The 21,695-nt window shown below is 39.7% G+C and overlaps 1 protein-coding gene across 1 annotated transcript in view; it reads left to right on the top strand.

The window, feature by feature from the left end:
• LOC125230943 (chromosome transmission fidelity protein 18 homolog) overlaps window positions 1-21,695 on the top strand; it is a 74,542-nt gene that overhangs the window by 5,882 nt on the left and 46,965 nt on the right. The window contains exons 8-16 of the mRNA XM_048136241.1: window positions 247-409; window positions 849-1,044; window positions 2,032-2,177; window positions 9,541-9,708; window positions 10,222-10,285; window positions 10,985-11,140; window positions 12,229-12,373; window positions 12,906-12,997; window positions 13,839-13,988. Coding sequence (XP_047992198.1) covers window positions 247-409; window positions 849-1,044; window positions 2,032-2,177; window positions 9,541-9,708; window positions 10,222-10,285; window positions 10,985-11,140; window positions 12,229-12,373; window positions 12,906-12,997; window positions 13,839-13,988 — 1,280 coding nt within the window. The remainder of the gene's footprint in view (window positions 1-246; window positions 410-848; window positions 1,045-2,031; window positions 2,178-9,540; window positions 9,709-10,221; window positions 10,286-10,984; window positions 11,141-12,228; window positions 12,374-12,905; window positions 12,998-13,838; window positions 13,989-21,695) is intronic.

Below are 21,695 nucleotides of genomic sequence, written 5' to 3'. Positions count from 1 at the left end.
TGTACAGTGTGTTGGTAAGTTTACAATACAACCAAATGGCCCCAGCATAATGTTGACTCAGAAGACAGCGTTCATCTTCTGATGAGACCATTTGTGAGATGTGGGTTGCAGACGTTAAGTCGTCGTCAAATAGATAAATATCTATAAAATATCTATCTATTCTGCAATTTTAATATTTAACAAACAACCTATAACTATGAAATTTATTTGAAACATATTTAATTATGTATTTTTCAAAATTTCTAGATGAGATAGACGGCGCTCCGTTGCCCACAGTCGAGCTGTTGGTGAAATGGTGCACGGCGACTGCAGCGGCCGCCGGGAAGAAGAAGGCAAAGACGCAGCCTTTGCGGCGCCCTGTCATAGCTATATGCAATAATTTGTACGCCACGTCACTGAGGCCGTTAAGGTAATATTAGCATACATATTGTTTGTGGCTTTCCATTTGTTTAAATTGTCATCTCATAACACAACTTCCTATGCTCGTAGTGGCCAAATCCATTAAAAACTTCAAACACATATAAATAAATAATACCTAGGTGTAAGGAGTACTCATTTAAAATTCGCTTAAAAATCTGTGCAAAACTCGGAGGAAAAATAAACTGGAAGCGCTTTCATGTCGCATTCGCTTAGAAAAAAGTCGGCCGAATTTCGCGGGGGGTGAGGAAATAAATAACACATGCCAAAAATATATAATGATTAGTGTCAGGACACACGCACATTTTGACAAGAAAACAACACATGCTCAATAGGATGCACTCAAACATAAGGCACATCATCCTCGTTAAATTAAGGTTAAGGTGTCCCCAATATTTATTTATTTATTGTATTTAAATGTAATATTCCAGGCCGGTGTCCCTGATCCTGCAAGTGTCGACGGTGTCCCTGCCGCGGCTGTCGGCGCGCCTGAGCCTGGCGGCGGCGCGCGCGGGCTCGGGCGTGGCGCCGCGCGTGGCGGCCGCGGTGGCGGCCAGAGCGCATCCCGACGTCAGAGCCGCTCTTCATCTGCTCAGCTTTCTTGACAAGCTGAAAGGAGGCGCTCAGGTAGGATCACTAGCACTGCTCTCTCTGTCCCGATTCCCTACATAGCACTGGTCTCCCTTGCGATCTGTCAGCCTCCAGTCCCAGTATAATCCTGCAAGTATCGACAGACTCCCTTCCCCGCTTATCAGCCCGGCTGATGTCAGAGCTGCACTACGTCTACTTAGTTTCCTTGACGAGCTAAAAGGAGGAGCTCAGTTACGGTCGAGGTCTGATCTGATACTGTCAAAGTTTAACTGCGGTCGAGATCAGGCACAGTAAAGGTCCAGTAAATTAGCCCCTGGCGCCACAGCAGCTGACTTTAGTGCGACGCTACTTCTGATTTTCTCGACAAGCTTAATAGAGGAGCTCGGGTAGAGTTTAAATCGAGTTCAAAGTCAACTACGGCCAAAATCACTTTGCCCTCGCGCTTCCGATACGGTGGCGTCAAGAGCGCACCCGAACTAGGTCTGCGTAACATCTACTTAATTTTCTAGATAAGCTTAAAGAAGTAACTCGGATACGATTAAAATCAGAGAGTTCGACGACCAAAATCAGCCCTGCGCTGCATCTGCTTACCTACGTCGACACCTAATATAAAATCTCAAGCCTTATGTTTACTAATTTCAAAGAGGATCGAGTATTATAAAAAGTTACTGTCGAAGTAAAATGTCTAATCACAGTGCAGACTGCCATCTCTCGACACAGGCTTAAGACTTTTGAACCTCAGTTTTGACAATTTGGCCCATATTCATAGCTTCATATGTGTTAAAATGTCAAATATTAATACTAGCGCTATCTAGCTGAGCGTACCCCAAAGGTGTAATGCCATCTAGGCCACCGTACCTTTTTCTGTATGGTACTGAGGTACGTTTTTTTCTTAGACTTTATCTGTCTATACGGAGTTATATATGTCTTTGCTAATCTTAATTGAAACGCACTACATGTGTCTCGTGTGTTTGTCTCAATATACAATATTCTAAACGTTAACATAGCATTTCCCGATTCCAGGTGACTGTAGCGGACGTAGAAAAAGCCTCAATAGGAACCAAGGACTGCCACAAGAGCCTCATGCAAGGCCTGCAGGCAATATTCACCGTCAACGATAAAGACACGGATATACTGAAAACGGTACAAGCGGCTGGAGAATATGACAGGTAAACGACTGAGGCCATAAAAGTCCGGGCGTGGGCCACAAACCTCGACGGACGTAGTGAGGGTAACGTATCGATAACGAAAAGGTTTAAACGTCGATGAAATTAATATATTTGGTTGAGTTTCTGTATTATTGCCTATTTATTTAATTATTATGGTTTTTAGTGAATGCTGCCTTGCATAAATGAATATTATCGGATCCCTTTGTTTACATCGGTATGTTTGTGTTTGTTTTGTTGTCCTGGGTTCGAATCCCGGTAAGGACATTTATTTGTGTGATGAGCACAGATATTTGTTCCTGAGTCATGGATATTTTTATTTATCTATTAAAGTATGTATATTGTATATTGTTGCCTAGCACCCATAGTACAAGCTTTGCTTAGTTTGGGGCTGGGTTGATCTGTGTAAGATGTCCCCCAGTATTATTAGCGGATCACTTTGGTTAAGGGTCGAGTGTGGAGGGGAGAGCGCTACCTCGAAGCAGTCGCGTTGCTGTTTGCTCCGTAGTTATAATTAAGAAAAAAGTGTTTAAATCATATAAACCTATAAGACTCATATGGTTTTGTGTGAAATGTGCTGTGAGGAACCTATTTTATGTGCAAATACTGTTCAAAATGTGCAAAAATCCACAAAAAGCAATAAAACAATTTGACAAACGTCTTTTTGTCGTTCAAATCTCACGCACACATGTAAACATTGAGTAGTGTGTATTAAGTGAATACTCCAATCAGCGAAAAGAAGAGTAACGAAGCCACTCCCATAATAGATGCAACAGTAGAACCTCAATTTCGCCAGTGACGTCATATGTTCGCTTGGCGTAAAAGTGTGCGCTATCGACGAAACTTACCTTGACCACACGTACACCAGGTTCGAATCCGCGCTCGGACGCTAGTGATTTTTTGTGTTTTTATTTTATTTTTTATCGTGCTTGAAAAACTTATTAACTTGACTTTTTATTACTGCTTATATTAATTAAGTTTAGTGACTAAAATAGTGGTATAATTAAAAAACAATTACGGAGACTATGTGATATGATGACTGATGACTCTCTGTGAACTATTTTTGACAACACATGTGAATTTATTTTGTGCCCCATAATTTGAAAAAAAAAAAAAAAAACATTTTAAGGAGAACCAAGTTAAACCACAACCACTGACGGATACTTAGAACGTTAATTTTCGCCAGATACGTCACAAGCTCGCCTGGCGTAGTTTTAATCATACATGCGACTTACCCGTACAACGCTAATATGGCGTGAGTTCAAATCCCACCCAAGACACTATTTTTTATGGGTGAAAAACTCAAGTACTTTTTTGGTTTTTAATTGTGTATTTTTTTTTCCTCTTTTTCCTTTTCTTTTTTGTTTGTGTAATTATTTGAACAAAAAAAACTGACAAAGACAATACTGCAGCTGCCTTGCATGCTTATCCAGGTTTTGTATTTAAGTGATTATAAATATTAGAACAAGAATATATACTATACAATGGAAACTACCAGTAAAACTTCAAAAATAAACAGCCGTAAAATGGCATCGACTTGTACAAAATGTAAACATACAGCAGATTCTAAAAATAGCGCAGAATGCTCAGAATGCAAAAAACATTGGCATTTTGACTGCGTGGGATTTTCAGAAAAAGTGTATCGTCTGATGGAACCTGCAAAAAGAGAAAACTGGAAATGCAAGTCTTGTAAATCTAGATCTCCCATTATTCTAAGCAAACAAACTTTGAGGCCGTTACCCTCTCGGTCTCGAGTTACACCCGCATCTGTGACTACACACACACCACCGTCAAGTAATACAAAAGAACTTTCTTCCACACCGTCCGTGGATAATGTGACCATCGCAGGTCGCCCCAATACGCCTGCTGCGCCCACCAACACAACCGTTTTATCGTCTACGGAGATCGGGACCGTCAAAAGTCGGCCCAATACGCCTGCCGGTCCTACCGACGCGGAAGGTCAACCGTCTGCGGAGATCGAGGTCGTCAAAAGTCGGCTCAATACGCCTGCCGACCCTGCCGACGCAGAAGGTCCATCGTCTGCGGAGATCGAGGTCGTCAAAAGTCGGCCCAATACGCCTGCCGACCCTGCCGACGCAGAAGGTCCATCGACTGCGGAGATCGAAGTCGTCAAAAGTCGGCCTAATACGCCTGCCGACTCTACCGACTCAGAAGATCAATTGTCTGCGGAGGTCGAGACCGTCAAAAGTCGGCCCAATACGCTTGCCGGACCTACCGACCCAGAAGGTCAATCGCCTACGGAGATCGAAATCGTCCAAAGCCGGCACAATACGCCTGCCCTTAACCTGTTAACAGGCTCGTCAGCTGCCGAGATAGAGACCGTCAAAAGTCATCCCAACACGCCTGCCGATCTTAACGAAGTAAGAGGCTTCTCATACACGGAGCTCGAGATTGTCAAAAATCTTCCCACTGCGCCTGCCGACCCTACAAATGCAGACACCGTCCCACCTTCCATGGTCAACAAGACTGTCATAGCCCATACCGGAGCGATGAGTACACCGCAAAATAAACAGTTTTTGGAAAAAGAATTATCAACCGACTCCGAATTTACAACTGATCTCTTCTCTAAATCATTTTCGTCTGACAACTCGTTTGCTTCCGATAACCTGCAAAATAGAAGTCTCCCAGATTTACGAAATATAAATGAACAGATGATTCATGATTACGAACAAAGAATTTTGAACTTGGAAATTAGGCTCAAATCAGCAGAAAACGAAATCCAAAATCTAATTTGTGAGAATGGCGAATTAAAGAAACGTTTAGAAGGTAAAGAACATACCATCAAGGGGTTAGTTCGCATATGCTCGACTCCAGCCCGAGCATCACTTAGTAAAAAGCAAAGAAAAAAGCGAAATAAAAATGAATTAGGGCATAGTTTGTTGGACAACTCTGAGGACAGTGACGCAGAAAACATAAAAAATAAAAAGCAAGACGAAGCAAGCTGTAACATGTCTAGAGATGAGGAACCTCCCATAAACCACAATTTGCAACTTTTTAAGCAAAAAGAAACGACTGTGACCAACAAACTATGTGTAATTAGTACTGTTAGTGGTAGACCTGGGAAAAAAATACTGAATGCCATGCTGGAACATTTTGATAACTTTGATTGCATACACATTGCAACTCCGGGAGGAAGGATTCAAGAGCTTTTGGCCACGCTGCCCAAAAAGCTTGAAGAATATACAAAAACGGACTACTGCATTTTACTAATCGGAGAACGAGACTTCAAAATTGGTAAACGCTTCGAGCATAAGCAACTCGTGCAAGAAATAACATCAACTTTAGATAAAGTAACTCACACAAACATAGTAGTGTGCACGCCGACTTATGTATGTGGTGCTCCATTGTTTAATTATAGAGTTGAATTATTTAATACGCACCTCAATCAATCACTTCAAGATTCACAATGGGCACATTTCTTCGACTCTAACTTGAACTTAAGTTTAGACATGTTTTCTCAGTTCTCAGGAAAAATACTACCCATAGGAATAAATAATGTATTACAAAATGTTAAAATCATGATGCGTGATTTTGTTGTACATATTCCCACATATTCAGATGAAGCGAACCGGTCTCTTTGCCCACAGCTCACTGAAACTGAAGATACAAATTGTTCCTTTCGTTCCTTTAATCAATAATCAAAGAAACATAACAGTCATGCATCAAAATATAGCTGGTGTTTTGGGCAAAAGAGATTTGATAGAGACGGCAATTATAGATCTAGAAAAAGTGACTAAAAGTATCGATATTATATGCCTTAGTGAGACCTTTATTAAATCTGGTTCTATTGCTAATCTCACTATAAACAATTACAATGTAGCTTCATCATATTGTAGAGAAAATGAACGGAGAGGCGGCACATGCATCCTTGTTAAAAAAAACATAGATTTTAAGACTTTGGATTATATACAGTCATTATCTCATAAGTACGACTTTGAAGCATGTGGCGCGGAAATTCCATTATATAATATGATAATAGTGTGTGTCTATCGCACACCATCATCGAACGTTAATGTTTTCTTTGACTCACTTACTCAAGTTCTGCAAAAAGTTACTAGAAATAAATCTAAACATGTCGTAATATGTGGAGATTGGAATATAAATTATATGAATGAAAGTAAGATTAAGAAGGAGTTAACATCAATCTTGTCAAATTATAACCTAGACAATCATATAGTATCGCCAACCAGAAAAAAGACATGTATTGATTTAATTGCAAGTAACATATTAGACTGTCAACCTAATGTTTATACACTGGATCTGTCAGACCATGAAACATGTCAAATACTTTCATGCAATGTCAACATGAACACTACACTTAAAGCCAGACCTAGGTTTTGGCGTGAAATAATAAGGGACTATAGTCAAGATAACTTGCAAAAGTTTAGCGATTGTATTTCTGCCTTAACATTTACTGATATAATTAGCGAAACAGACACAGACAAAGCTTTCAACGAATTTCATGACATTGTAACATTATTTTATAACTTATGTTTTCCCTTTATCAAAAAAACAAAACAAAATAAACCCATCATGAATAAATGGCTCACAAAAGGAATTAAGATTTGCTGTGCTAATAAAAGAAAATTATACAGAGCAGCAGCCAGGTATCCTGACAATAAAGAACTAATGAAACAATATAAGGCTTATACGAGATTACTCAAACGATGTCTACATAAATCTAGACAAATTGCAAACCATCGTTTCATTAAAAACTCCAAAAATGTATCTAGAGCTGCTTGGCAATTAATAAAAAACAATTGCGCTAGTACCAATAATAATGACGAAATAATTGAAGCTAACAAAATTGATCCTAAAACTCTGGCAGACAAACTTAACAACTTTTTTATAGAATTAACTCATAAAGAAAAAAGATGTAATGTAAATTCGTGTCATGATATCCAACAAAATATAAATAGCCTCTTCTGTTCTCCAGTGACATCAGTAGATATTTTAAAAGCAATAAAAGAATTGAAAAATACCAGTTCAACAGGATACGACGGCATATGTACTAAGGTCTTGAAAGCGAATGCTAATGCCTTTGCTGCCCCTCTGGCTCATATTATGAACCTTTCATTTTTACAAGGCATATTTCCGGAACGCTTAAAATACTCTGTTGTAAAGCCAATTTATAAGAAAGGTCCTAAGACAGATTTTAATAACTTTAGGCCAATTACTCTAATTCCTGTCATATCGAAAATATTTGAGAGAATAATGCACGAAAAGATTATGAACTTTGTAATAAAAAACAAAATTTTATCTGAACATCAATTCGGATTCAGAAAGAATAGCTCGACATCACTTGCATGCTACCATCTAGTAAGAGAAGTAATTGAAAGCCTTGATAAAAAAATTCCAATAGTTGCCGTGTTCTTAGATATGAGCAAGGCTTTTGATTTTGTGGATCATAAAATATTACTACATAAATTGTACAGATGTGGTATAAGAGGTCCAGCGTGGAAATGGGTTGCCAGTTATCTTAGTAACCGCCACCAGTGTGTTGAAATCACCAGCATTGATGGGTATGAGAAGGTGGATTATAATTCAGACTATAAACCTAATATGACTGGTGTGCCGCAGGGAAGTATACTAGGCCCCCTGCTATTTCTACTTTATATTAATGATCTCCCAAATAGTATAAACCATAAGTCTATTCTCTTTGCGGATGATACAACGCTGCTCATTAAAAATGACGACGAGACGCCATTTGCCGATAAAATCAACCAAGCTTTGGTAAATGTTATAGACTGGCTAGACAATAATAATTTAAAAATTAACATAAGTAAAACAAAAATGATACAATTTCAGACATACCGAAGTAAACATATTGACATGGAAATTAAGTACAACGGCTCAAAAATCGAAGAAGTAGACTCTGCACTATTTCTTGGAGTAAACCTTGACCACTTCTGTAACTGGAAGAGCCACATTGATAGTCTTCGCTCTAAACTAGATCGCTTTGTTTATGTGCTCTATCGTATTCGTAATGTGGTCTCGGAAGCAGCAGCTCTCTCGGCATATCACGGGTATGTGTCATCCCTATTGAGATATGGCCTGATCATTTGGGGAAACTCGGTCGATGCTGACATCATATTTAAAATACAAAAAAAATGTTTAAGGACTCTATCTGGAGCTTGGCATCTAGACCACTGCAGGCCTATATTTAAGCATAATAAAATTTTGACATTACCTGCAATGTATATACTTGAAATCTGCATTTTTGTCAAAAAGAATCCCTCATGTTTCAAAGCTATAACCATGACCTCTCAAAGAGGTACACATAGACATAGGTTAGACGTTCCCAAAACAAATCTTTCACTGAGTAGGAAAAACGTGCATTACATGGCAGTAGAATTATTTAATACTTTTACAGACAATTTTAAAGCCCTTCCAATAAAATTATTCAAGAAATATTTAACTGACCATCTTATAGAAAATTGCTATTATTCTATTGACGAGTTTAAAACCACATGTAAACTGTGAGATTTTATAACTATTTATTAAAAAATTAATCATAGAAATGACATAGAATAATTTAAAATTTTATTGTGTATTAAATTATTGTTATTAAAGTAATATTCTTAGACTTATTGTAATTAAATAAAGTTAATAATAATAATTTCTAATTGTAATTTATACTGATATTGCAATATTGTATATTTATTAATTATTGGAAAATTATTGTTTTTTTTATCATTATTATCTCTTCATGTAAATTTGATGATACAAATGTCATGTTAGGTGATAAATAGGTTAATTAAGATTATTTGTACGCCATGTATTATGGTAAATTAAGGCTGGTTATAATATAATGTAACATCAATGTATACCCTTTTTTAAACAAATAAAACGATTCTATTCTATTCTATTCTATTCTAACATAATGATTGTGAGTCATAATGCAATTATCCACACTAATATTATAAATGGAAAAGTGTGTGTGTCTGTTTGTCCGTCTTTCTCGGCAGGAGCGACGAATTGACGTGACTTTTTAAGTGGAGATAGTAAGGGATGGAGTGTGACATAGGCTACTTTTTGTCTCTTTCTAGCGCGAGCGAAGCCGCGGGCAAAAGCTAGTTAGTCATAATGTGTTTTCACTATGGTCATCTATAGATACGTTATGTTAGGTTAGATTTGTTTTATGGCAATCCTGAAAAGTTACGCGTTTCTGCAAGAAACTAAATTATGACTAACGAAATTCTCAAGAGAGTGACACTTAAATTTACAGTTTCATGTGCTCTGCCTACCCCTTTTAGGAATACAGGCCTGAGCTTATGTAATATGTATATGTGAGTTTTAAAATTAAGATGATTCAAATAAAACTTCAAAAAAATATAATTTTCAGGCTAGCAGATGGAATTTTCGAGAACTACCTCCAAGCTCGTGTGGACTCACGGCTTCTCATAGCGTGTGAGACGCTCTCGTGGCTCCGATTCTACGACACTATATACTCGTGGACTTTACGGACTCAGAACTACTCATTGTATGGGGCGCTACCGCTGTGTATAGCTAGGCAAGTAAATTTAATTATAGATAACCTTTTTTAATAAAAGGAATGATGAGAACTAGGCATAAATATGCTAGTCTTTAAACCACGACCAAAGCTTAAACTGAATTTCTTACATTTCACATTACAACTTTTCGGGCACAGTGACCTCAATTAGAAGAGTTCTCAAAATTAGTAGCGGTTTTACTCCATATTCATAAATCCGCAGTTTTCATAAAATATCATTAGCAATATCTTTAGTAACATCAGAGATTCGAAATGACTGTAAAAAACCGCAAAAATACTTAAATTGCAACTAGTACCAATGGTTGTTAGGTTAATTATCCATACTAATATTATAAATGGGAAAGTGTGTGTGTTTGTTTGTTTGTCCGTCTTTCACGGCAAAATGGAGTGACGAAATGACGTGATTTTTTAAGTGGAGATAGTTGAAGGTATGGAGAGTGACATAGGCTACTTTTTGTCTTTTCTAACGCAAGCGGAGCCGCGGGTTAAAGTTAGTAATTTAATACTTTGCAGGTGTCACACATTATTGGCGTCTAGAACTCCGCAGAGAGTCAAGTTCCCGACGCAAGCCCAAGAGGTGAGTATTTGCTTGTAAAATATATTTAAATATAAACCGAGAAAAATAAACAAATACAATGTAGTGTTAATTTTGTGCCTGTAACGGTTATAACACCTCTCAGGCAAGCAAGGTCCTTTTAGATTATGTAAAGCTTAATAAAAATCTATATAAATTAAAGAGAGATATCTTTTAATTAGCACAAAGGTATTTATTTATTATTACGGCGAGGTTACAAAATGTAAATTGGATACAAATATCTTAATACTATTCTAAACTAATAATATTAAATTTACATTTCTATAACAACCAAGCAGTCCAAGCACAACATTCAAATATAAATTACATGAACGAAAATATTAATAATTAAATTAAATTGAGATCATAAGTATACTTAACTATGTGATAATTTTATTACACTGTTTTTAAATCTGTTATCTTGTTGTAAGAATTACACATACGAGCTAGGGGACTATGCTGTGAAACATTATTTGAAGCAGTAGGAACTAAAAATTGGCTTGGCTTACGACATGTACGACAGGTATGTATAAAAAGTATAATGCATATGTGGTGATGTATGGGCAAACCTCTAGTAAGCTTATACTTTCCGCTCATTCTATACAGCCACATTATGTATACATTATCTAAAGGCTGCTGATCTAATACAAACATACCTTTTTGAAATAAACTGTTATAAAATTTATTATATTTTATCCACAGATGTACCGCCGACAAACGGAACTGGATGCGACAATGTCGTCTGTCGCGCGAGGTTGCGCGGCCAGTGTCGCATTATCGCGCACATCGCTGCGACTCAGCTTGATACCACTACTGCCTTATTTACTGTCGCCAGTGCTCCGTACTGCTAACGTACAGGTAATACTGCTGACTGCTGGATGCGACCATGTCACCTGTCGCACGAAGTGTCGCGCTCTCGCTTGCTGCGATTCAGTCTGATACCGCTACTGCCTTATTTACTGTCGCCAGTGCTCCGTACTGCTAACGTACAGGTAATACTGCTGACTGCTGGATGCGACCATGTCGCCTGTCGCACGAAGTGTCGCGCTCTCGCTCGCTGCGATTCAGTCTGATACCGCTACTGCCTTATTTACTGTCGCCAGTGCTCCGTACTGCTAACGTACAGGTAATACTGCTGACTACTGGATGCGACTATGTCGCCTGTCGCACGAAGTGTCGCGCTCTCGCTTGCTGCGATTCAGTCTGATACCATTACTGCCTTATTTACTTTCGCCAGTGCTCCGTACTGCCAACGTACAGGTAATACTGCTGACTACTGGATGCGACAATGTCATCTGTCGCGCAAAGTTACGCGGCCAGTGTTGCATTATCGCGCACAGCTTGATACCGCTACTGCCTTACTTGTCGCCCGCTAACGTACAGGTAATCTTTACATTCGAATTAAAACTGCCATAGCGTCAGTGACATTGACAATCAGGGTACTTAGTCGGCGTTACATTCGTTTACGCTTCGTAGCCTATCGTAGCTAGTAGCGTTGTAGCTCTCTATCGCTCTTCCATAGAAATCTCTAGCACGGCAGAACCAGTTGTTTCGAACACTTTACAGCGTGCGTGGCGTACATTAAAATGAGGAGGCACACTGACATTTTATCCCGCCAGGCGGCGCCTGTGCATGTGTCTAGGCATGTCACTGTCATTCATATGTGAGAGAGAGAAAAAACATATCATCTTCTCGCTCTCACGTATGGACTAATAGGGTAGCGCCATCTGTCATAACCTTTGAGTGTGCCTCCTCATTGTTTATCGTTGTTTAGATATCCAGAATTAGATGATTTTACTTGTTACTAATTTTTCTCAAAGAGATTGTCAGTAACATGGGCTATAACAATAACGCAATCACTAAAATATCATCATCAAATTATCTCATATTTCTGGTTCATCACAAATGAAAAGCTTATATATACTCAACCTATATATTTTTTGCAGTTATGCACTGAAAATGAGCGGAAAGCCCTTCGTGCCTGCGCGGGTGCTATGTGCGACTATGGCCTACAATATGTCCAGCAAAGAACTCCAGAGGGCTTATACGCGTTCGTTCTAGAACCGGACATACACAAGATAGCCTTCTTTGGTGAGTTAATTTAAAGTTACAACAGTTGATAAATTTCTTAAGTATATTGTGCAACACCGTTTCAATTGGTGCCATGACCAGGATGTAACATCTTCTTCCTGGTATAACATGCTGAGAAAACTTTCGAAAGTCTGTCACTACTGTATATTTATTTACAATATTTAGTATATTACTCGTCTTTTACGAATGTAGATGCGTAAACGTTAGCTATTAAACATGTCAATGTATTGATTGTTTAATATATTGTAATATTCTAAGCCATATTTTGTCCATAGCTGGCTAAACTGAGGATCCCGCAGGTAATATACAAACAAACCCCCTTATTCATAAACGTGCACTAAAGTTATCAAGCTACACTAAAGTTCGTTTGTCCCTTTCTATCATACCGATACATTGGAAAGGGACAAACGAACTTTATCGGCTTGATAACTTTAGTATACGTTTATGAATAAGGGGGACAGTCATTCTAAATTGCGTCTTATTACTACAATAATAATTAGCTCTAAATATTAAGGTAATGGTCGTTCAACAGGCAACGAGGACAGAGCGCGGCCGCCGCCGCCAGTTCGGCAAGCAATCGCCCGCGAACAGCAACTGGAGGTCATTCGTAGAAACGAAGAAATGGTAATAAAAATAATCTTGTATGTTATTTATCAATCGTATCGGCGCAGTCTACACTTTTTGTCGTCAATATCCAAGGAATCTCTATATTTGTTTATTAAATCGCACGCCGCTAGACTGCCAGTGCTAATGATATTGATAAAGTAGTTTTTGAATTCTTTGCGAGCTTGCTTGCAATTGCGACCGGAGTTTGACGTTTGAGTGATGCTTGCATTTGCGATAAAAAGCTAATAAATAAATATTATGTATCCATCCTAACACAGATTGACGGTAAGCTCAAGAAGGCTTATGTTGCATACTCAGGCAGCGATATATATACATACACGGTGCTCGTGAGCATTGTGAGAGGTTTTGACAGCATATTCCTGATCCCATTTTGAGACTAAAATGTCATATATACTTTTCTGGATTTCGCCTAGTTTCAGAGTTATAACCTTATTCTTATTACCAATTGAAAAATATTTTTTTCTTATCTTTACTCAGTACGAAAGGCTTTTTTAACGGTGTTGATGTCATTATGGAGAATAGTCTCACTATCCTCATTGATAAATGTCAAAAAATGAAATATAAACCTATCAAAAAAGAGGTTTTTAGATGAAAAAAAAACGCTAAGACTCATTTTAAGTGCCAGTTTTATAAATAAAATTTACTTTTTATGTGAAAATACATTAAAAAATTGTATTTTTTTTTGCCGAATTTTTGTTCTGCGTTTAAAAAAAACTTTTGGCCTCAAAAATGCGTGCTTAAAATCTCGCAATGCTCACGAGCACCGTGTATAATACACAAATACTTATACATAGAAAACATCGGAATCGTATATTGACGGACTTATTGTTTGTCACAGGCTAATAGAGTGAGCGGTGCACAGAAGAGCACAGAAGGAGCCAGTAAAGCAGCGCCAGCGATGAAAGAACCATTACCGAAGAAGGATGTTCCATTACCCAACCACCTGCAACGGTTAAAACCTAAGGAAGTCACCAAGGCTGCTCCGCAGGTTAGTAGCATGTTTTTTTTATGGGATAGGAGACAAGCGAGCAGACAGGTCGCCTGTGTCTTTGCCTACTTAGTACTGAACCGTGATTATGATAAGTTTGGGCACACCTCGGACACTGGCGATCAAATATATGAAAGAGGCGCGTTCACAGTCTAAGCTCGTGTAGGTGAACGCGTACTATGCTTGTACGAGTGAAATATCGACTCACTGTTGGTCGACTGTTCGCGTTTTTGACAAGCGGTAACTGTGAGGTAACCGACGTGTGCGGCACTTTCAGCGGGGAGCGGGAGTGGCCATACTGTACGATAGTACTCTTTATTATACTCTGGTTTGGGTTTGAGATAGCTGTCACTTTATACAAATTTTGACGTATGTACCTAATTGGCAAACCTGTCATCGCTAATCTCATTCTTGTCACGATATAATTATACTTACTGCGCTCAGCGACCCAAAGTTGATCTTGTCGTCCGTCACATTCTGTCGCTTGAGGTCACATAAAGGGTCAGGTAAGAAGGTCAAAACTGGGGTTCGATCACAGATGTCATATATACCATAGATAGATCAAGCAAACGTATCTACTTAGCGTGTCAAATACACTCAGTAAAATCTACTGAGTTGTCCGTCTTTAATCGCAGTTTGCAGCTTTCGGGCGTCAATTATTGTAATTTGAAGTCTAGAAAAACATTAAAAATGCCTCGTTACGTGATAATTAATTGCAACAACACAAAAATTATGACCACTCAAGGGCCTGAGATATATTTAAAATCACAGGCAAGTAACAACTTCAGTACAAAATCTGACACGCTCGGTCCCTATACAAATAGATGAACTTGTTTCTTCTGTCTAAATCTAGTTCTGTGGGTTCGATAGTTTTAATCCTGTGTCGGAAGATGGCAAGTCTATGCATTGTGACTACACAGTTAACTATGACAGTTATTCTCTATATACTCGAACCTTTTTGATCTCTAACTTGTGTCGATTTAAACCACTTTCGTCGGTCGTGTTTTAATTTATCGCCACTTATTTCGAACTTCATCTTTTCCGCAGTTTTATCGTAATTTAAGTACTATTTTAATTCGATGTATTTTTTACAAAATTTAAAAGTTAGAAAGAGACAAAAAGTAGCCTATGTCACTCTCCGTCCCTTCAAGTATCTCCACTTAAAAAAATCACAACAATTCGTCGCTCCGTTTTGCCGTGACAGACGGATAAACAAAGAGACACTTATACTTTCCCATTGGGCCTTGGCCTTGGTTTTTTACAGGCTTACTTATATGATATTCAAGATCGCATGTCAGATCTCTGCAGCCAATTAGAAATGCCCATAGCAGTTACCCCCACTTGAATTAGAAAGCCAAAGACCGGTTGGTCTGATAAAGGAGCTCGTTACGGCTGAATGGGCGGCGCGCAGATTGCGGTTTACCCGCTTGATGGAATATATTAGCGGGCTGCCCGCGGCTGCGATGCGGGATTTGGCATAGACAACGTTTTACGAGAGACTTTTTGGTCCTATAATCACAAGCTTTATACGACCAAAAAATTTAAGTCTAAACAGGTCTTTTGATCCTTGATCCTAAGTCTTTGATACGGCAGGGGTACTAACATAGTAAGTTAGGTATGTTAGCGGGCTGCCCGCGGCTGCGATGCGGGATTTGGCATAGACAACTTTTTAGGGGAGACTTTTTGGTCCTATAATGGGTGTAACCTAAGTTTAGGTTCTTTTGATCCTTAGACGGAAAGCTTTTGATAATATGCGGGTAGCTTACCTATTTTAGTATGTTGATAAGCTGCCGCGGCTTCAATGTGGGATTTGGCGATGACAACGTTTCAGGAGAGATTATTTGGTCCTATAATTAACATAACCTAAGTTTAGGTTCTTTTGATCCTTAGTCCGTTTTCACATTATCCGATCCAATATCGGAAGGATTTCAATGAAAAAAATCCAAGATGGCGCCTGTAATGTATGGGATATCTGTCCGACATCCGATATCGGATCGGATATTGTGAAAACGCACTTAGGCGGATAATCTTTGATACGGCAGGGGCACCTACTGACATACATAGTAAGTTAGCCCCCCCACATCTAGCGTCTCGCGAGCGTAGCGTCGGGCCAACTGTATGATAAAAGACGCCGCGTCGACGTCGCGTCGAATGTTGGTATATTAGCGGGCTGCTGTCTGATGCTATGATGCTGGATTTGGCGACGAAAATGTTTTAGAAGAGGCTTATTGGACCTATAAGGTGATATTACTGATATTTAAGGTTTTTTGTCTTACTTTGGTCACATTTTAATACAGTAGTATCTTCCCGCTATGGATATTTATTTTTATTTATATGGATATTTATAAACCTAAACGAAAGGACTTCTCGATTATTGCTATATGCATTATGCAAAATATGCAATGACTAGTAAGTTTCGGACGCGTACAAAACAGTTTGGAATTTACCTACGTGGCCAAAATTGTACCCCGCTTATTATAGGCTAGTTTCCTATACTTGTTATGGACAGTAGTTATGTTTAAACATAATTTTTATTTAATGAGTCAAAGAGAAAGATATAAAGTAAATTAATTGATCGTGACATCACTCCTCAGTATTTCATAGTAATTCCATATTAGCGAATCGTTTTGGCAGTCCTTAAAAAGAAGCTGATTTGACTAGTAGGAAACTAGCCTATTCTAGGTATCTTTACATGGTAAAAAGTAAAAAAAGGTAATAAACAGAACACAGAACAGATAATATATTCCAAATGGGTTTAACACAGCCCTAGATAGTATTTCACATGAACACGAGACTCGCGTAGCGTGGTGTCAATACGCGACACATCACAGCACTCGGCACCGCGCTAATTGCGACTGTGTTTGCGGATCCCAGTCGTATTGTGCGCGTCTTGTAGAAATGATGACTTAAACAGATGGGTCACTCTTATTTCTGTGCGAAAGTAGCTATAAAGGCCTCACAGATTACCAGTGCGCCGGATGATATCGGCCTGTCAGGACTGTCATTTTTGACTGACAAATTGTTATCTGTCGGCCAACTTATAGTCAGTACTTAAAAAACGATTAAACAGTTAAATTACAATTGTGCAGTACGATTACTTGCACAAAGCATCTTTTTAGCCCACATACAACCCAGTGTTCTTGATTTTATCTCTTTAGGTAATTTATTTAATCGTATGGCACAAAAGTAGGCAAATGTCATGGGAAACCCCAATGGTAAGCTAAACTCTATTATTGACATAGAACTTGAAGCTGACAAAATAGGGCAAGCCGTCCATACGGCTTGGACAAATAACTGCCCGGAAAAGAAAATCCTGGCGAAGAAGGTACCCTGGTGGAATCCGGAGATAGCAAAACTCAGGAAAGAAACTAGGGCTGTCTTTAACGATGCCAAAAGAAGTAATGATTTTGAGCTCTACGCGCGAAAACTCACAGAGTATAGCAAGGCAGTGAGAAAAGCGAAAAGGAAAGCGTGGAAAAACCACTGCGATCAAATCGGTTCCATTCCGGAAGGCATGAGACTCACGAAGGCACTAGCCACAACGAAGTCAGTCCCACTCACCTCTATTAGAAGGAGTGATGGTGGAATGACTGAAACGGGGCTAGAGACCCTCAAGGTGATGTGTGCCACACACTTTCCAGGCTCGATAATAAATCAGAGTGTACCAGACGATGAACCAATTAGTGTTACGGAACAGTGCACTCGCACGACCAGGCATAATTGGGACACGTCGAAAAAGGTAGTAGACCACAACAAAATACAATGGGCATTATCGACATTTCAGCCATATAAAGCCCCGGGGCCAGATGGAATCTACCCCATACTACTACGAGAAGGCGCTAACGTACTTATACCCCACTTGAGTAGACTGTACAAAGCGTGTATTGCCTTCGGACATGTACCACGTGCATGGAGGTTAGTAAAGGTAACATACTTGCCCAAACCAGGCAAAGAGGATTACACAGAAGCCAAATCATATAGGCCCATAAGTCTATCATCATTTCTCCTTAAAACTTTGGAGAAACTGGTGGACAGACACATCAGGGATGGTCCGCTCAAGAGACATCCACTACACCGCTTGCAATGTGCATACCAGCCGGGCAAGTCCACGGAGACAGCACTACACCTGGTGACAACTAGAGCGGAGCAGGCCATAGAAAACAAAGAACTATGTCTTGCTGCATTTCTGGATGTCGAAGGTGCCTTTGATCGCACCACATATGGTGCAATCAATAATGCTGCACTCAAACATGGCATAGAACCTACCATCTGCCGCTGGATAGGTAATATGTTGAACAGCCGGCTAATTAAGTCCTCCCTCATGGGGGAAGAATTACTAGCCACAGCAACAAAAGGTTGTCCACAAGGTGGGGTTCTCTCTCCGACTCTATGGAGCCTGGTAGTGAACTCACTTTTGGAAGAACTAAATAAGGGCCCAGTATATACAGTGGGTTATGCAGATGATTTAGTGATACTCATAAACGGGAAATTCCCGGGAACGGTGTCAGAAATCATGAATACAGCACTGAGGCAAGTGGAGAGGTGGTGTAACCACCAACAACTCTCCATCAATCCAGGCAAAACAGTGGTAGTACCGTTTACCAGGAAAAGGGCCCTTACTGGCATGGAGCAACTAAGGCTCTATGGAAGGGTACTTGAACTTTCCAATGAAGTGAAATATCTAGGGGTAACACTAGACAAAGAACTGAACTGGAAAAGACACGTCGAACTGACCACAGCCAAGGCACTTAGAGTGTTTGGAATGTGTAGGTCAGCTTACGGCAAAACATGGGGTTTAAACCCAAAGGTACTAAGGTGGATCTACACCATGATGGTGAGACCTATAATCCTGTACGGAAGCCTGGCCTGGTGGCCAAGGACATTACTGAGCACATGCAAGGATGTCCTCATGAAGGTACAAAGGACAGCATGCATGGCTATAACGGGTGCGTTCAGAACGACGCCAACAGCAGCATTGGAGGTACTATTGGATCTCCCGCCGCTACATCTAGTGATACAGTCTGAGGCACTGAAATCGCTACACCGGCTGGCTTTAACAGGCCTCTGGAGCGATAGCATGCCGAAGACTAAACACACAAGCATGGAATACAACAATTCTATGGGAAGGCTGATGAGTATGGGCTGCGACAAAATGCAACCGAAATTCATCTTCCACAAAAACTTCAAAACCAAAGTCCATACTAGAGCCGAATGGAAGGAGGGGCTGGAGACACCCACCCCTGATGACAACACCATCATCTGGTATACAGACGGGTCCAAGATGGCATCTGGTACGGGCGCAGGCATTTATGCAAATGACTACAGTGGTAGTATCAGCATGGGCAATTATGCCACGGTCTTCCAAGCCGAGACATATGCAATAATTGCCTGTGTACATGAGAATATAGTTAGACAAATCCAAGGTAAGACTATCTATATACTCAGCGACAGTCAAGCGGCACTCAAAGCCTTCACATCGCCCAGAGTTACCTCTAGACTGGTATTAAACGGCATCCAAGCTCTTAACAAGCTTGGAAGGCAAAACAAGGTGCAACTGGTATGGATACCGGGGCACGAAGGCTTCATTGGCAATGAAAACGCTGATGAACTTGCCAAGGCCGGATCTGAAGACAACTTCATAGGTCCGGAACCTTATGTGGGCCTTTCACAAGGAACCATCAGAATGGCTATGAAAGACCAAACAAAGGCTAGTCACCAAAAAGAGTGGGATGCCCTGGTTGGTCTGAAGCATTCAAAGCTCTTTATGCAGAGGGTAGACTCTGGATGGAGCAAAAAGCTAGGGAAGCTAGGCAAAAGACAACTCCAAATTATAACGGGGGTGTTCACAGGCCATTACGGGGTCAAAGGAATTTTGGCCAAGATGGGACACGCCGACAACACTGATTGTCGCATGTGTGGCGAAGAGGAAGAGACCGTCAGACATTTAATGTGTGAATGTCACGCCCTCGCCAGACAAAGAATGAAGAACTTTGGAGCAGGCTACCTGGCACCGAAGGACTTCAGAGAGCTACCCATGAGCCTCATCATCCGATACGTGGAGATGGTCGAGAAGCTCCTGAATAGCTGAAGGATCTTAGGATCGTAGGGGGTAATTGCACAAAAGATCCCGATGGGTCGAAGTGTATCCGTAAGGGCCCCCGCAGATTTAAGATAAGATAAGATAAGGCAAATGTCATAAATTTAAAGGTTATATTTTTATCGCTAGGTAATGATTTATTCGGACAATCATTCCGGTGCTTGGCATTTTAGCGGTGTCGTATCACAAATAAATTTGTAATGTAATATTGTAAAGAAATAAATAGGTATACTGCCTTGCCTGCCTCCTAGCTCTTTGCCGGCAGAGGTCACGTAATCGCAGCAATCTCCGGCGCGCACAAAAAGAAATGATTAACTGCGCGAATGAACACCCCTGTTTACATAGTTACTGCAATACATGGTTATTGCATTTGATATGCTTATACCTACTTGCATACTTGCTAGTTGATGGTATTCTTATGTATTTAAAAATCCAAACGGGACTTACTCGCGTATTATTATGTTTTTAACACTGACCTCCGACGTTTCAAGGACGGCATTGTCCCCGTGGTCGCGGTCGTCGCGGAGGACCGTTTGCGTTTGCAATTTCAATAGGTAATATAGAGTTGTAGTGCGAAAAGGGTTTCCTTCGTATTTTTTCGGAAACGTTCGTCTTTGTCACGCTAGTTCAATCAATGTCAGTACATCCTGTACTGAGACTGACTGAAAATAGCATGACACGTTTGTTTCGTACGTTGCCGTAACAATACGAAGGCAAACCTTTTCGCACTACATCTGTAAAGTACTTTCGAACACAATATTAATTTTAACTGTTTTCAAAACGAACGATCCGTGCCTAATCCACCACAACACAAAATTCTAAACCAAAAAGATTCCCCAACCTCAAAAATCTTAATTACAATTGCGATTATAAACTCGTTCATTATTAAACAAGTCCATTATAATATTCCGCAAATCCTTTTCAAAAATGTTTAAAATCAAACGTCAGGATGGGATTTTTAATTCCCATTAAAGTGGGGGTAGAGGGGGGTAATTTTTGTCAATACCGGTCGCTAGGGGCGGTAAATACAATAACTAATCAAAATAAAAGGGTTGCGGCCGCCTCTCTATTAAAAAGTCTGTAAGAATTCCTCCGGAGGGTCGGGTTGGGAGCGACGCACACTGGGCTTTCTGCGAGAAAAAATCTAGAGTAGGTATTTTGGTCTTGTCAAGAATTACTACCTTTACAAAGCCAGTGAAAGAAATGTTGGCTAGACAGAAAATAAATAAAAACTGCGAAAAGTTTCTAAAATGTTGTAAATCGGAACGGCATACATATCTAAAATGTTAAAATAAATATTCATTTTAGCAATTAAATAATTGCGTTTAGTTCATCTTCCGGGGAAGTTTTTTCCCTTTTGGTTGATTTATGGATTTCAAACTATTTTATGCTTTTCCCCGCCTCCCAAAAAAAGTCTTTAGGAGATTAAAGCTAAAGCGATTCAGTGGTTTGTCGGTCATAAAGTTGGAGAAGACTTGTTTTCATTATTTTTGTATACGTTTTTAGTAACTATGACTATTTATCGAAGTTACAAGTTACAAGTGGTAATAGTCACTGTCTAATACCTATTACAAGTTAAAAACAGACTTCCGCTTGTAACTCATAACTTT

Source organism: Leguminivora glycinivorella, chromosome 11 (genome assembly GCF_023078275.1).
Source record: "Leguminivora glycinivorella isolate SPB_JAAS2020 chromosome 11, LegGlyc_1.1, whole genome shotgun sequence".
Lineage (NCBI taxonomy): Eukaryota > Metazoa > Arthropoda > Insecta > Lepidoptera > Tortricidae > Leguminivora > Leguminivora glycinivorella.
This window is presented reverse-complemented; position numbering and strand designations above follow the sequence as displayed.